The sequence below is a fragment of the Sardina pilchardus genome, chromosome 8 (assembly GCF_963854185.1).
Source record: "Sardina pilchardus chromosome 8, fSarPil1.1, whole genome shotgun sequence".
Lineage (NCBI taxonomy): Eukaryota > Metazoa > Chordata > Actinopteri > Clupeiformes > Clupeidae > Sardina > Sardina pilchardus.
The window spans coordinates 9,733,057-9,748,801 of record NC_085001.1 but is presented as its reverse complement, the minus strand read 5'-3'; the positions used below and the strand labels follow the sequence as shown (position 1 = coordinate 9,748,801).

The 15,745-nt window shown below is 42.8% G+C and overlaps 2 protein-coding genes across 2 annotated transcripts in view; one reads left to right on the top strand and one right to left on the bottom strand.

The window, feature by feature from the left end:
- pole (polymerase (DNA directed), epsilon) overlaps positions 1-11,456 on the bottom strand; it is a 28,871-nt gene extending 17,415 nt beyond the window's left edge. The window contains exons 1-25 of the mRNA XM_062542659.1: positions 11,004-11,456; positions 10,753-10,888; positions 10,549-10,629; positions 10,389-10,433; positions 10,208-10,300; positions 9,634-9,788; positions 9,066-9,210; positions 8,891-8,971; positions 8,597-8,704; positions 8,361-8,471; positions 8,161-8,246; positions 7,935-8,054; positions 6,962-7,094; positions 6,197-6,310; positions 5,629-5,841; positions 5,366-5,473; positions 4,959-5,087; positions 4,453-4,555; positions 3,578-3,724; positions 3,091-3,236; positions 2,538-2,686; positions 1,800-1,892; positions 1,527-1,671; positions 1,071-1,228; positions 482-677 (exon numbers count right to left, since the gene is read on the bottom strand). Of these exons, the coding sequence (XP_062398643.1) occupies positions 482-677; positions 1,071-1,228; positions 1,527-1,671; positions 1,800-1,892; positions 2,538-2,686; positions 3,091-3,236; positions 3,578-3,724; positions 4,453-4,555; positions 4,959-5,087; positions 5,366-5,473; positions 5,629-5,841; positions 6,197-6,310; positions 6,962-7,094; positions 7,935-8,054; positions 8,161-8,246; positions 8,361-8,471; positions 8,597-8,704; positions 8,891-8,971; positions 9,066-9,210; positions 9,634-9,788; positions 10,208-10,300; positions 10,389-10,433; positions 10,549-10,629; positions 10,753-10,888; positions 11,004-11,068 (3,060 nt within the window). The 5' untranslated portion in view covers positions 11,069-11,456. The remainder of the gene's footprint in view (positions 1-481; positions 678-1,070; positions 1,229-1,526; positions 1,672-1,799; positions 1,893-2,537; positions 2,687-3,090; positions 3,237-3,577; positions 3,725-4,452; positions 4,556-4,958; positions 5,088-5,365; positions 5,474-5,628; positions 5,842-6,196; positions 6,311-6,961; positions 7,095-7,934; positions 8,055-8,160; positions 8,247-8,360; positions 8,472-8,596; positions 8,705-8,890; positions 8,972-9,065; positions 9,211-9,633; positions 9,789-10,207; positions 10,301-10,388; positions 10,434-10,548; positions 10,630-10,752; positions 10,889-11,003) is intronic.
- Positions 11,457-12,679: 1,223 nt separating this feature from the next.
- LOC134089520 (TNF receptor-associated factor 2-like) lies at positions 12,680-15,481 on the top strand (the record flags this gene model as incomplete). The annotated part of the gene is given in 6 exon segments (XM_062543964.1): positions 12,680-13,033; positions 13,574-13,652; positions 14,003-14,101; positions 14,472-14,633; positions 14,824-14,898; positions 15,407-15,481. Coding segments are annotated over 6 exon segments (678 nt in total), but the record flags the coding sequence as incomplete, so codon positions are not given.
- Between the last annotated feature and the right edge of the window lie 264 nt (positions 15,482-15,745).

The following is a 15,745-nucleotide window of genomic DNA, read 5'->3' as shown; positions in this document are numbered from 1 at the left end:
ACTTTTTGAACGGTTCAATGTTTCAGTACTTTCACCCAAAAGCCAGATATCCCTATCTTTTTGTGAGTAGAGTATGTATTTTACATTATTAGTACATTATGCATAACATGATTATTCACCACCAGTGTTTCCCATACATTGACTTATTTGTGGCGGCCCACCACAATATCAACACTGACCACCACACAATGATTTTATGTTGTACTACTTAAACTGGATGAACTCCTTTAATTGTAGAGCTATGCACACCTTTGTGCAGCCTCTCTGACCCTCAACAAACATGCATGCATGTTTAAAGAATACATGAAAAAAAAAATCTGTTGTTGACGACTGGCTAAATCGCAATTAAATCCAGTTAGCATCATAAGTACGTTTTAAACAAATTTGCGCACAAACACACTACCACCACAAATAGAATTCAATTCTGTGGGAAACACTGACCACCAAACACCATATGCTAGCATGAGCGCAGCAGACACACCTTGCTGTAGAGCACGTCCAGCCAGTAGTCGGCCACTTTGGCCACGGAGGCGTAGACCTCCTCCAGCGTGGTGCCCTTGAGGAAGGCCTCGAACACGGACGACTGGAAGATCTTGATGAGCTGCAGCTCTCCCCTGCGCTTCACCTCGAAGCCCTTCAGCTCGGCCAGAGAGCCGTCCTCGTTAAACACGGCGTACCTGTGGAGGAGGTGAGAGCGAGGCAGGCGATGCCGCGTGAGCTGTCAAAGGCACGTGTTCATGGCAAGCGTCTCTGATTGTCTAGAGCAGTAGGGGGGCTCAACACCCCGTTATCCTGGAATACAGGGTGACGTCAGCTCAAGGAGGAACTGCACTGAAAGAACATGTAAGGTCTGCCAAGCTAATTTGCCAATACGTTTTTAATTCACCACCAACACTGGGTTTGTTTCATGTCAAGACAAAAAAACGCAATAAATGTGAACGCCACCCAAGCGGAGTTACTGTATAGACAGCCATTGCTATAGCTAGGCGTTGATAACACTTTGCCATCCAATGCGGAGACTGATAGGATAGCCTGCATATAAAAGAAGCTTATTTCTCGAGTCCTACTACCTCTTCTTCAGCTTCTTGCCCTCTTCTTTGGAGGCGGGCAGTATCATGGCCAGGTAAGGCCCGTCCACCTCAAAGAAGATGCTGTTCTCAGCGCGCGTCTCGTAGGTCAGGTTGGCCGGGTCCACCAGCTCCTGGTACTGGTGATTGGTAAAGCCCTCCTATAGAAAACAAAACAAAACAAAACAACAATCATTACAAAATCGTTAACACATGCAGTTAAAAGAAGTACCGTAATTTCCCGACTATTAGCCGCAGCTTATACATTGATTTTGCTAAATTTCTTCAGCTATGAGGTTAATACAGGGGGCCAGTTAATATGATGTTTAGTATGGTTTTGTTTCTTTTAACTTGCATAAAACACTGTCCTGCGGCTTATACACAATGCGGCTTATATGCGGGAAATTACTGTACTGCTTTGTCAAACTAAAACACCATTGAGGACATAGGCCAGGTTACCTTAACCATGATGTTAAGCATGGCTCCCGGGTAAGAGATGGTGACTTTGGGCTTCTTCTCATTGGTCGATTTGATGACAAAGTTCTCAGGAAAAGAGTTGGGTAGAACACACCAAATTCCATCCGTGTCCAACTCCAAAGGTCTCCTGCAGAACCGAGCAGAACCGAGTGTCAAGGAAGGGGTTAAGGCAACAATGGGCCGGAAAACGGGTCGCAGAGTAAGCATTTCAGGACCACTGAGCGTCTCTTGAGCCACACTGCGTCAGCGTCTTACCCAATCTGTTCAATGAGCTCCCTGGCTTGGGTGATGATGTTAGCTCCTGTGTAGCACACAATTCCTGCCATCTCCATGGAGTACCAGCGAGCTCTAAAGAGCACAGAGGACCGAGTCAGGAGATTAGGAGATACTTCACAACACTTTTGTACTTGTGTGTGCGTGTGTGTGCATGTCTTAAGTGACAGTGTAGCACACAATTCCTGCCATCTCCATGGAGTACCAGCGAGCTCTAAAGAGCAGAGAGGACCGAGTCAGGAGATCCTTCTATTGGTTACAGACACGCGGGAAACTGATTCCATGCTATACTTAACAACACTTTTGCACGTGTGTGTGTGTGTGTGTGTGTGTGTGTGTGTGTGTGTGTGTGTGTGTGTGTGTGTGTGTGTGTGTGTGTGTGTGTGTGTGTGTGTGTGTGTGAGTGTGTGTGAGTGTGTGTGAGTGTGTGTGTGTGTGTGTCTTAAGTGATATTGTGAAGAGCTGGTGCATGCCACTGGTCCATGAGTTTGAGCATATATTGTACTGCAACCTAAATTGTTATGTTCCTGTACCATTTTCTTCATGTGGACATAATGGTTCAAATGTGTGTGTGTGTGTGTGTGTGTGTGTATGCGTCTTAAGTGATATTGTGAAGAGCTGGTGCATGCCACTGGTCCATGAGTGTGTGTGTGTGTGTGTGTGTGTGTGTGTGTGTGTGTGTGTGTGTGTGTGTGTGTGTGTGTGTGTGGTCATTCGTACCCTTTCCTCATGACGTAGCCATAGAAGGAGTTGAGGATGCACTTGTGGGCCAGCTGCAGGGACTCGTACAGGATCTCCATGTTCTTGCAGCGCTTGACCTCGGCAGCATCGCCAGCGTCCTGAGCCTGAGACAGCTTCTTCTTCCACACCTGGACACAGAGTCGTGAGGGACAGGGACAGGTCAGGTGCATTCACATTTGGCAAACAGTGGCAGACGTCACGTTAGTGGTGAACATGTTTTCTTTGAACAGTTACATTTGAGCGATTTGGTCATCATTTCAATCATCATTTTACATCATTGAAAGCAGGAAGTCCTATTCACGGGTTTCATTGAAATCCATATTTCTCCCATCCCTAGGCAAACTGAGGGAATGATGCACGGCCATGAGAACATGACTGGTTTTCTAAAGATACAAAGCTTAATGCTAATCGGTGAAGTGTCACTTAGATCTGGTATATCCCTTTTGAAAGCAGTATGGTGCCTGCAAGTCCTGATAGTCTTACACTTCAAAAGGCCTCACGGTCAACCCAGATGTGCTATAAAGAGGGCTACCTTATGCAAGCCCTTGAACTCATAACGGCGATCTCTGAAGGCTCGGACGGTGTCCACATAGAACGAGTTCTCCCTCTGGCAGATCGTGGTGACTCTCGCCTCCAGCTTTGTGACATGCACCTTCTTATAAGCCCTCCTACAGTAATCTGGAGACAAACCACAGACAAAAAACAAAAACAATCATGCACACATGCGCACCTTAAACATTTATTTGCAGTCACGTTCAAAAAACAATTGCCATCTATTCAACTCCAATTGCCTGACTTGATCACCTTCCACATGTGAGCAACATTAGAAGTGAATACAGGACATGAGAATGAGACAGACACGATGTATTATGAACACTAATTGCATCACTTAATCACTAAATAAGCCTAGGAGGTACCAGGGAGTTGGAGCACAGTGAACAGTGGAGAACAGTGGAGAAGAGTGAGAGAGAGGGGTAGAAAGGAAGTGTGTGAGAGTGTGAGGGATATGCGCTCCTCACCGGCAAGACGTTTCTTCTCGTGGCGAGCCTGCTCCTCTCTGTCGAGCTGGTGGAAGGCCCGCGGGCGGCCGTTGGGGAAGAAAGGAGGAAACTTCTCGGACTCCAGCTGCTGTTGGATGCGATGAAACTCACTGCGACTCGCAGGCACTGAACAAGACAAGCAAACACATAGGAGCTGATTTCCTTGTCAGCTGAAACACCAAGGAAATAGATACAGAACAGACAGACAGAGATAGATCCTTTTTGCAGCATACTGCTCATCAGACAGAAAGGCAGGCCACAGGCCACAGACAACAGACAACAAGAGGACCCCTCAACCTCCCTGTTGGGGTAGCCAGACCATACAAGCGTTCATGTAGATACCACACTAAACGCTGGAGGACATCAATAGCTTCAGCTCTCCACACTTAAGTAGTTGGCGAGGGATAAAACCTGTTAAAGAAACGGTCTAGCAAGATCTAATAAGACCCACATGTGCATCTCAGGTCATTGGAATTGTATTACCTCTCCTTCTTATTTGGTGGATTGCTAAGCAACTTGAGAGATGGTCAAATAATGTATTTTAAGAGAAATCTAATTTCTAAGAGATTCACATAGTCATCCAGTCTCTCATCGAACAAGTTATTAACCTCCTGATCTGTTGCACTTTATACATTGTTTTGCACGTGTAATCACCACTCAATGACGCCCATGCAAGTCTTCAGTCCCCACAGAGCATTGCTGCCTATACACCATCACATCAACCACCGGATAAGACAGCAGTCTTGAATCATTAAACCCTTTAGGAGATCTCAATAATTCAAAGCTCATTTTCCAGTGGTCATTAACATGAGCCTGGGTCTGAGTCTGGGTCTGCCTGGACATAAATCACTCACTGATCTCCCCTCTCCAGTGCCAGGTCATCCTCCTCTGACAGTTGGCCCCTGGCTTGTTAAAGTCACAGGCAGCGCAGATGGCCTCGTCCACCATGGCAGAGGGCTGATGGAGAGGAAGAGGAAGAGGAAGGAGAAAAGGAACAAGAGACAGACACACACTCATATTAACACATACTGATATCAACACACACTCATATTAACACACACATATTAACGCAAACTCATTAAAACAAACTCATATTAACAAACTCACATTAACACAAACTCACATTAACTCACACACATATCAACTCACACGCATATTAGCACACACGCATATTAGCATACACTCATATGAGCACACACTCATATTAGCACACACTCATAACTCAATCATATTAACTCAGACTCTATCGCAGAAAAGCAAAGTTCTCAAGCCACATTAAAAACGTACATTTAGCAATATCATGTATGACGATTTGCCCTTTTTCTAATTTGTTTGCAAAGTGTATGACTGTGGTGCTTACCTGCAGGCGATTTGTCAGGATGATGTTGGGGTACATAGCCCCCACATCAAGATGGTAGATGAGAGGACATTCAATTCTGTTGGGCACCTCCTTCAGCGAGATCAGCTTCTTTTTGATCTCATCACAGACCTGTAGAGGCCAGGGAATTAATATTTTCTTTAGTGTTAAAGTAATGTTCCAGTAATGTACTAATAAAATCCAAAACTGCATTGCTTTTAGTCCCCCAAAGACCATACTCCATGCTATGACCAGCAGCAAAGTGTAAGACTGTTACTATGGCCATACTGAGGAAAGATAATGGTCACAGTTTAAAGCTCAATGATCAGAGTGATCAGAGCAGAAGTCAACTATGAGGTGATGAGGGTAGCAGAAGTCAACTATGAGGTGATGAAGGTAGCATGTGTGACCTCATTGAAGTTTGTAACTTGGTCCAGCGGAATATTCTCCTCTTCCTCAATGGCATGACGTATAGTTCTCTCAACCATCTGAAGGAGGAAGTCAAAAGCAGCGGGGTTCTGTCCATTTGAACAAAACAAACAAAAAAGCAACAAAGAACAAAATTAGACAAACATTGTCAAATCAACTACATTAAAAATACATACAGTATATGACAGCATGAAATCAATGTAGGGAAATTTCTCTTGCAAATACTGTGCCGTGTGGGCCGTACCATTTTGAAGCGGCAGGGGATGTCACTACGGAAGACCCCAGACTCCAGGGCCTCCACGTGGCCGCCCACATAGGTCTCCGAGTCCATCACGTGACCATCGCTGGTCAGCTTGTTAAACACCTGCTCCTGCTTGTTGGGGAAGACTATGTTGGCGTGGAAGGCCTGGACCATCAGTAGAGCCTCACACAATGTGCCAGAGCCTTTACGTAAAACCTGTAAACACAAACACACACACACACGAGCACACACACACACACACGCACAGTCAATGGTTGTGTGAATTACAACCTCTTCACTCAAAACACAAATGTAACTCAGTCAGATGTGATAATGATTTTTGTCAATATTAACCCTGGTAATAGTACAGTTCACCACTTATGAGTATTTTCAATCAATCAACAGCTCAAAAAACCTATTTTAGGGTGCAGTGACCCTTTAATTAAATGACTTACTGGTGATTAAAAAAATTTCTATGTCTGCTCCCTGGATTATGCTTTGTGTGTGTGTGTGTGTGTGTGTGTGTGTGTGTGTGTGTGTTCCATTAAGGGAGTGGTGTGGTCCTGGTTACCTCGTCCGGCTCCATTGGAATGATGGTGCACAAAGCGAAGATGAAGGGGTGGACGTACTTCATGTAGAGGTAATATGTGGCCACTGCGTCGGACACCGAGTAAGTGGCCAGTGTCTGCAGGAGGAAGAATTGACTTTGTTTTAGAATTCATGTGTTTTTCTAGCCTAGAAATCTAGACGCCCCTCATATAAGTCTAGCAACTCTCCGTTGACTTTTGAAATTTGAAACAACTATCGGGCATGTATACAGTACATCGTGTAATTGTGTCTGGCTCGTCAGGCTAGTGGTTTCCAGTCTTTGTAGTGTTAAATTGTAAATAAATAAATAAATCAACCAACCAAGCAACCAAGCAACCAACCACCCAAACAATCAACGTAAATATCAGTCCATGTCCATATCCGTCCAGGTAAACTACAATAAGCTTATTAAACTTCAAAGTACCTCAGAGTAGAACCCCAGAAGCAGAGCACTTTTATAGAATTTGCCAGGATACACTCACAGCTTGTCTTTTCAGAGAACTTTTTAAATCATACATGACATTAAATTGATAGTGGAGATTTGGGTGTTGCTTATTGTGTGTAGAGCGTTTCAAGAGAGTTCCATTATCAACATCAGTTGTTCCCTCAAGGTTTCCGTTTTAACATTCCATTTGTTATCTTAAATGCGGTAGAAGTATTTTGCGAACAAAATACAACGATCATGCATTGTTTTTGCTTTTTCTGTCATGGGGTGATTTTGCGAGGGCGCGGAGTGACGCGGACGGACCTGTGGCTCCTCGGTGGCCATGCGACACATCTCCTCAGGGTCCAGCTCCACCGGGTCGTAACTCAGCTTGGCCTTCGCCGCGGCCTTCAGGTTGTGACTCCCCACGGGCAGGTAGCTGTCTCTCTTCACCCACCTGGGAAAAGAGCAGAGGGATAGTGTAAGTATACTGTAAGTAGGCCCCAGTCGTGGCGCGACTGGCTGGGGCACCTGCACCGCACGCCGGCGACCCGGGTTCGATTCCCGCCCCGTGGTCCTTTCCGGATCCCACCCTACTCTCTCTCCCACTCGTTTCCTGTCACCCTACACTGTCCTATCTGATTAAAGGCATAAAAGCCCCAAAAAATATCAAAAAAATAAAAAAAGTATACTGTAAGTATATATACTTTTTTGATCTCGTGAGGGAAATTCAGTCTCTGCATTTAACCCAATTTAACCGAATTAGTGAACACACACAGTGAACACACAGTGAGGTGTATCACACACTAACCCAGAGCAGTGAGCTGCCTGCCCAACCAGCGGCGCTCGGGGAGCAGTGAGGGGTTAGGTGCCTTGCTCAAGGGCACTTCAGCCGTGGACTGGTCAGGGATCGAACTGGCAACCCTCCGGTTACAAGCTCGAAGCCCTAACCAGTAGGCTAGAATGGAACACTTAAACACTTAAACTTAAAACAAAATGCCTTTCTTATGGTTGCTCCCATATTCCATAGATATGAACATAATACAAAAATGCTTCCCATTAATCTAGAAAATCATCCATAGCACAGACTGATTTTTTTGTAGCGTGCATGTGCTACATTTATGCATTTGCAGAACTGCATTTCCTTGTTTAACTGCATATCGTTGTCCTTGTTATTGTACTCTGCACAATGACAATAAAGTTGAATCTAATCTAATCAATGTAGCACTGTGCAGCCCTGCAGTGAGGGAAACCCCAAAGATGACAAATGGCTTACAGTATATGTGGGATCGCTCACCTGAAACAGTCCATGTGAATGGCCTGGCTGGACTTGTACTCCCCCTGGCCGTCCTTCTGAAAGCCGATCTCCTTGTACATGTTCAGGCCATGCTGAGCTGCGCGCGTCTCCACAAAGGGCCTGAATTGAATGGATTCAGGAGGCAAAACCCACCAATTAACAGCATAGAAAACAGAAAACAAAACAAAGCAATGAACAAAAACAAGGCAGGGCGTGTCCGGCTCACCAGTCGAAGAAGTCCCCGTTGTACGTGACAAAGATGTTGGGCTGCGTCTCGTGGACGTGTTCAAAAAAACGCTGGAGAAGCGCCGCCTGAAACGAAGGAGAGTTGCTTTTAGACCAAAGCAGCAATCTCAAAGACAGCTTTTCGTCAGTGTTTACATCAGAGAGCCACAGGGGTCAAAAAGGCCCACCTCAACAACTTACCTCGTCTGGCTCATTGAACACTGTAAACGGTCCCTCGTACTCTGGTTTGGGGGTGAACTCAAAATCCTCAATGTCCTCAGAGACTATTTCTCTGTTTGTAATGAGAAAACCCTGAAAAAAGCGATGAAAAGTATGGTGAACAGTGAAATCACTGAAGGAGAACTTATCAAAATCATGGCCCCCAGAATGTAGCACTGTAGCTGCCTCGCATAAGCATGTAAAAACAATGCGCCAACCTGTCCATCAATCATGTATGAGATCATCATGATCTGATCCGACTCAGCATCAGGGAACTTGAGGGGCAGCTTGGTCGTCTCTATATCAAACGCCAGCACAACTGGATCCTGCAAAAAAAAAAACCAACTCAATGTGTGAATTCACAGCACTGCAAAACTTCTAACTGGATACAATGGGGGAAAAACATAAAAAAAGTGAGAGTTGACTAAAAATCAGTTTTATGATTGCAGTTTGATAAATGACACCAACTTATGTCAACAGGGGGAAAGAGCAGGTAATTAATTCCAACTCACCGGTCGCTCCACAAGGTCATCCCTTCTTACAATCTCAGGAGGATAGGCACTGCCACGGTACCGGACGTTGTACCAATGAGCCTTGAGACAAAAACCAGACATGGCAATTAGAGGGCATCAGTCACACAACACATGATCACAACGGAGTTTGCCGTAAATGTACTGAAGTCTTTACCACGTGGATTTGCAGGTCAATGGATAAGCGGACATGGTAGGGCACGTCATACTCTCTCATGTCCACTATGTTGTCCAACTGATCTGCCATCTTTTTGGATGGGCCGTCCTCATCTCCTGCGGCGACGTTTCCTCCAACCAACGCACTGACGATCAAAAGAAACATACCAATATTACATACATAACATGGATACCCGTAATTTCCCGACTATTAGCCGCGGCTTATACACTGATTTTGCTAAATGTCTTCAGCTATTAGGTTAATACAAGGGAACAGTTAATATGGTGTTAATATGGTTTTGTGTCTTTTAACTTGCATAAAACACTGTCCTGCGGCTTATACACAATGCGGCTTATATGCGGGAAATTACTGTACATAACAGACAAATTACAGACCATCACAGGCCAAAGGTTTAGCCTGACAGTTTCTGTCTTCAGTGAATGAGCCTTCAATGGGCCTTAAAGCCGTTTAAGTCATCAAATATTAGACACAATATCACGAATGATGGACCTGTAGCTAAAACAGCGTTCCTAAACGATGGCATGAAAAGTGATTAACTGAAGCCTACCTCGACAGCATGCTTGTATAGGTTTCATTGGACTTCTCTCTTTCTCGGTTCTTACGAACAGCAGGGGCAATCTCCCGTTTGACCTTGATAAGATCATCCACTGTGTTGAAGGACAGCTTGACGTAATTTCTCTTCAGTCCCACCAGATGGTTTGCCTACAAAGTGCAATTCATTTAATTTATTACTAATTCAATTAACTTGTTTCTTATTAAGAATCATTTGCCATGTGACGTATACTTGCCTTGTATTGAAATTACAAGGCATGCATACGTATGAAATAAAGAAACAGTTATACTGTACATGTTGTAGTTACAGGAAAACAATAGGATGTGCAACATTATCAGAATTGTACACCCCTTTACCCTAATAACTCAATACCCAATACGCTGAGGAGTAGAATAGAATAGAATAGAATATACTTTAATGTCCCCATGGGGAAATTTGTCTTGGACTCATCATGCAACCCAGTACATATAACATGGACTTGACAGACAACACATTACATAACATTACATAATAAATAGAAACACTGAGACATTGACACACACACAAGCGAGTACGAGTACTCTCTTACCAGGTCCAGGTCTTCTTTGGGGCAGACTTCCAGCTTAGCCACTTTGCCCTGAAACTTCTTTGACAGGTATGAAATGACCTCTCGCTCACAATTCTGCAACAAAAATCACAAACCTGTCATCATACCACTTCAAGGTTATGCACTGACAAGAGTAAAGTATTTTGATGATTTCCAGACATACCTTTCTGGTAGCAACATAGAAGTATGGCTTAAATGGAAGAGCCACCTGCAAGGAGGGGTAATGTTTGGTTATATGATGCTTATATAAAAACAGAATATCTGATTGAATATCTTCCAGGATATTCACTAAGCATGGACTTAATAAACATCAATAGACTCACCTTAAACCTTCTTCCATCGTCCTGGATGAAGTAATAGTCCACAGCACTTATCAGCCTTTTGTCATCATCCAGTATTTCTGTCTATAAGATCATAGACAACACCATGAACATCAGAGGGTAATATATTGAGACATTTCGTCACGATTATTTGCAGTAGGCTTATTATTACATGGAGGAAACATCGGGCTGCGCATGAACACATACCGGGTGCATATTTATCAACCAGCCCGTTTTCTCCCCAGGATCTTTCATCCTTTCGAAGCCGAAGCGCGCATCCATCTCATCGGTGAACTGACTGCGCTCCAGCCGCTTGGCGGCTGACTGCCCGGACATGTCATCCCTTGAAGACAAGGAACAATGTATGTTGACAAATGGCTAATGACCATTATCACAACAACAACAACAAAATTCAACAAAGGGTAACATTATCAGCCGAAACTCGCAAGGGAACTTACTGTTGGTTTTCTTGGTCCCCTCCTCCTCTATCAGCTTTGAATCTTCCACTGTTTTGTAGAACCATATTGGACAAACGTAGTCGAATTCGTCTCCTACAAAAGTACTAATGCAGAACTACCGAGTATAATTAAATATATCTATCCGACAGAACAACTACTATCCAAATACGTAAGTAACGCAAGGAGGATAACGAGAGGTAGATATTCCACTTTTGACAGTAACGTTAAAGTTAACTTGCTAAGCTAGCTCCAAGTTACCGGTTGAACTGTCTTGCGACAACAGCACAAGAGAAAACAGTTTAAACCTCGTTTCAGTTTTTGCTTTGCGTTGTGGGGACTGTTTTGAATGACTGCTCTCTAGTTCCGAAAAACATATTTGCAAAAAGCGCAATGTTTTCCGTGGCTAAATAAAATCCCCAAATGTTATATCCATTCTCAGTTCACTTGTTGTTGACAGCCCTCATGCAAAGTCGGAATTTGGCGCGTTCTCCTCAGTTGCCGCGAGAACAGCTGACAACTTCCGCTGGGATAAGTTTACCCCGCCCACATTTCCTTTGGACGCACACAGCAACTTTGCCCAACTCTGATTTCACTTACAGATCTATGAAGTCAGTCACAGTATTTTATATATTGCAAAGTTATAAATCAAGTGTACATTTCCACTATTCTTAGTAGATTTAATTTAATTTTATTTTTATTGTGTGTGTGTTTTTCTTTTGGCAGCCCATGAGTGGAGTCCATGGCCGGGGGTCTGCAGTTGTCAGTGGGAATCCCCTTCTTGAGGTAGGGGGGATGTGGGTGGGTCCTAGTGCTTGAGAATCACTTTCATTCCTCTGTTTGTATTACACAAGGATATTAGCCGACTTGACTTGTTTGGTTTGAAAATAGTATAACATGTCCAATCAATGTGCCTAACAAAGTGCAGGGAAAATAAAGTGTCTGTTAATGCTGTGCTTTTAATTGGTAGGACAATAATCATTCTTTATAAAGAAGTTATTTCAGCATTCAGATATGGATGCATATTAATCCTGTCATTTCTCTGTATCAATTGTTTGTCTCACACAATCCTCAATTTGCATGCATTTGACTTAAAAATGACTAGAGTTAATTGACAAATGGGACGTGACTGAAAAGGTGCACTCAGAAAACTTTGAGCTGATGGCAAGAAGTTCATTTGGAAGGAAGTTCTGAGTTCTGTTTCACCCTTCCTACAGTGTTGTGTAAGGCAATAACACCCCCCAAGCAGGCCTAAATAATATCTTATATTGGATATCTTCTGATTTTGAATGAAGGGAAGCATAGGCTGTTGTACTGTAACTTCATAGCAACATAACCTCATAGGCTGCTGTAACAAAATTGTCCCTTAGCTTAGGCCTACCTAGTGCAGTTTCACACTTTATGTTATGATGCACAAGGCATTGTCTAAAAGATATTCAGGTATTATAACATGTGTGAACATAGTCCACATCTTAGATCAATACAGTGCTGTGTTTATTTGTGCAGGCACACTATAGTGATGCAGTTCTCCATTGAATGAACATGAGAATGTCAACAATGGCATGGTTGATTTCTTTGAAATGTAGAGGGAATATAATCAGTGTAGGCTATAAACTTGTAAACACTGCTGTTGACATGTTTTTGTACTGAATGAAAGGGCTGGGACTATTGTCTCATAATAACACCCTAATCACATTTAATATCAACTGTGTTTTTTTCCCCATGCAGTTCTGTTTCTTCTTTCCACTCACATTCACTTCAGAATAAGTGAAAGCCATGGGTAAAGCTTCAATCACTCTCCCTTATCCATAGCAGAAAGCCAGGTCACATGTCCGTGCGGGAATAATGGCTGCACAGGAACCATCACCACCATCTTCATTAGAAGGCAACAAACCCGGATTCCCCAAGAAAATACTGGCCAACAAGCTTGAGGACAAGCATTTGTGTAATATTTGTCAGAAAATTTTAAGAAGGCCTTTCCAAGCCCAATGTGGTCATCGTTTCTGTTCATACTGTTTTAACAAAACTGTGAGGTAAGCGCCGTTCCTGAGGCAAGATGCTATTAGCTAATGTTACTAGCTAGTGGGCTAGTATTCACGCGCTAACCCAAGCCTGTTGGCTAACATTTGTTAGCTGGTTATCATTTAGCTTTACATATAATGAAGCTGCGTTAGCATTACACATCGAGGACAACATCTTTGATCTGAACAGGCAAAGAAACAATCAGTGTTTTCCGAATGCATCTCTTTCCTTTGTGTATTGCTTCAATTTTCCTTTCAGTTTCAAAAGACACCAGTTCCCGACGAATGAAATCAGTGCGTGCTTGTTGGCTGAAATCTGTCATGTGTTGCTATCCAGCCTTCTTGCCTTATGTTGCTACCCTTTGGTGTGTGACCCGATGCAATTCTCACTGATGCCGTAATGCAACTGTATTACATCTACATGATGAAGCCAGTGGAAATATAAATCATGTCCTTGACTGTTAGTCAGTCATGATACTATTATAACGGCGGATTTAGTGCATGTTAGTCTGTAATTTTAAAGGGGCTGACGGGTTCTGTCTGACTTTACAGTTCTGGACCACAGAAATGCAGTGCTTGTATTAAAGAAGAGATTTTTGAGGAACCAACATCCATTCTTAAACAAGGCTGTGTAAGTAACGTTAATTCGATTTCACTTCACTCACTCATCAACTTGACTTGTCATACATGCTTGCTTCAGTACTTCAGACTTAAAAGTATGTATTACAGGGATCAGTTTTGGGGACTTCCTAAAATGTTGAGATACATTGTTACAGTTATTGTTATTGAATGATAATTTGTTGCTGCTTTATAACCAGTAGTATTTTAAGTAATTCATTAGGTGTTTTAGATATAACTAATGGAGGAATGCTTTGCTTTGTAAGTTGACTGTCTCTGTGGTCAATCACATCGAAGTCACATTGAATGTCTAAGAATAAGCTAATTGTTTTTTTGTTTATTTTGTTTTATTTTTAACCTCAGGCTTTTCCTGACAACGCAGCGAGAAGAGAGGTAGAGGCTCTAGCAGCGGTTTGTCTTAATGAAGGCTGTTCTTGGACGGGCAGCATTAAAGAATACGAGGTGAAGAGCTGTTCCATGAGCTGCTGACATTTGAAATATACTCCAGCAGATATTTCCTGCTAAACCTCTTGAAATATCCTTGAATTTCTGAATTTTTATTAGTTTCTCTTTTAACAGCTTATTTTCAAACACTTCACTTGTATGTTAATTTAACATGAAAAAGTGTCATCTTAACAACTGAATGTTATGTCAGGAGTATTCTAAATGTAGGTAAAACCATAGATCTATGGGGGGAAAAAAACAACAACAACTATGAACTGATTAACCTCTAGCCGGTCTTAGATCTAGTTTACCCATTATATTATACTAAAGTCCCAAAATATTGTAAATGAAGTCTGAAAGATGTCTCTGTCAATTTGTGTCTTTGTAGCTTACCCACGAAGGAAAGTGTGACTATATGATCATCTCATGTCCCTCCTGTAAAGAACTTCTCCGGGCTAATGAGCTGGAACGGCACAATGAGCGAGAATGCCCGGAAAGAACATTGAATTGCAAATACTGCAAAGAACCTTTTCAATTTAAAGATATCAAGGTAACGTCCATTTGTTTAAGATTTGCTAGCATGGATTTAATCAGAGTATTTCTTGAACTCAACCAGTATTTACCATAGGTTTCTGCAGCCACAATAGATAACATTTGTTATTATATTCTAAATAGAGCATTGTACAGAAACATAGTGATTTTCCTCAGTCAGTCTCTTGTTCCTGTCTTGATATTTTTAGGCTCACGATGAAATATGTCCAAAATACCCAATGATATGTGAAGGATGTGCCAAGAAAAAGATTCCCAGAGAAAAGGTCAGTAAGTTGAAGTCTACCCCACCCCACCCCACCCCACCACACCACTGTTGATTTGCATCATTGACAGAACAGAAGGTACATGGATGTGGTGTCCTTAAATTAGCTAGCTTTTAAGATGCCTAATCAGAGTGGTGCATTTAAGCTCTCGCAGTACTTAAGTAGATGAGACAATGCATTGTGCCAGAGGTAGCAATGCTGCCAGGGCTGAGTGGCTCAGCAGATGGCCAGCCCAACGCCCAGTGCCTCCACCAGCTTGATGAAAATGTGAAGGATTACAACTGGAAAGTTCAAGGCTGGTTGCATGCAGCCCCCCCCCCCCCCCCCCCACAAGGAAGTCAAGTGCATTATTGAGCGGGAATTTGGCTAAGTAATTAACTTAGCTTAGGTAATGCTTTTTTTTGTTTGTGTGATTAAAAGTGCTTTTCATCTCATTGGCTGGTCTTGGAATGACTGTGCATTGTTTGATGTTTCAGTCTTTTTTTCCCATTTTCCCTTCTCCTGACAGTATGTGGACCACATCAAGCTCTGTACTAAATTTAGAGCACCCTGCAGATTTCATGTGGTGGGCTGCGATATGTCAGTGAGTGATTTTTTTTTTACATTACATTACATTTGGCTGACTCATTTTTAACCAAAGCGACTAACAACATGGTGAACAGTTTACGTTTTTTAAAGCAGTTCTCTCAACAATTCTTGGACACATTTTAAAAATGGAGTACAGTAAGAATAGGTGCATTCAGTGAATGCTGTTTTTAAACAGTCGATTGTCAGTTCTAGTTAGGTGGTAAGTGCTAGGATCAGCAAGACTTGTAAGTAGTGTGGTTGGTAGTTCTTCCAGATACTT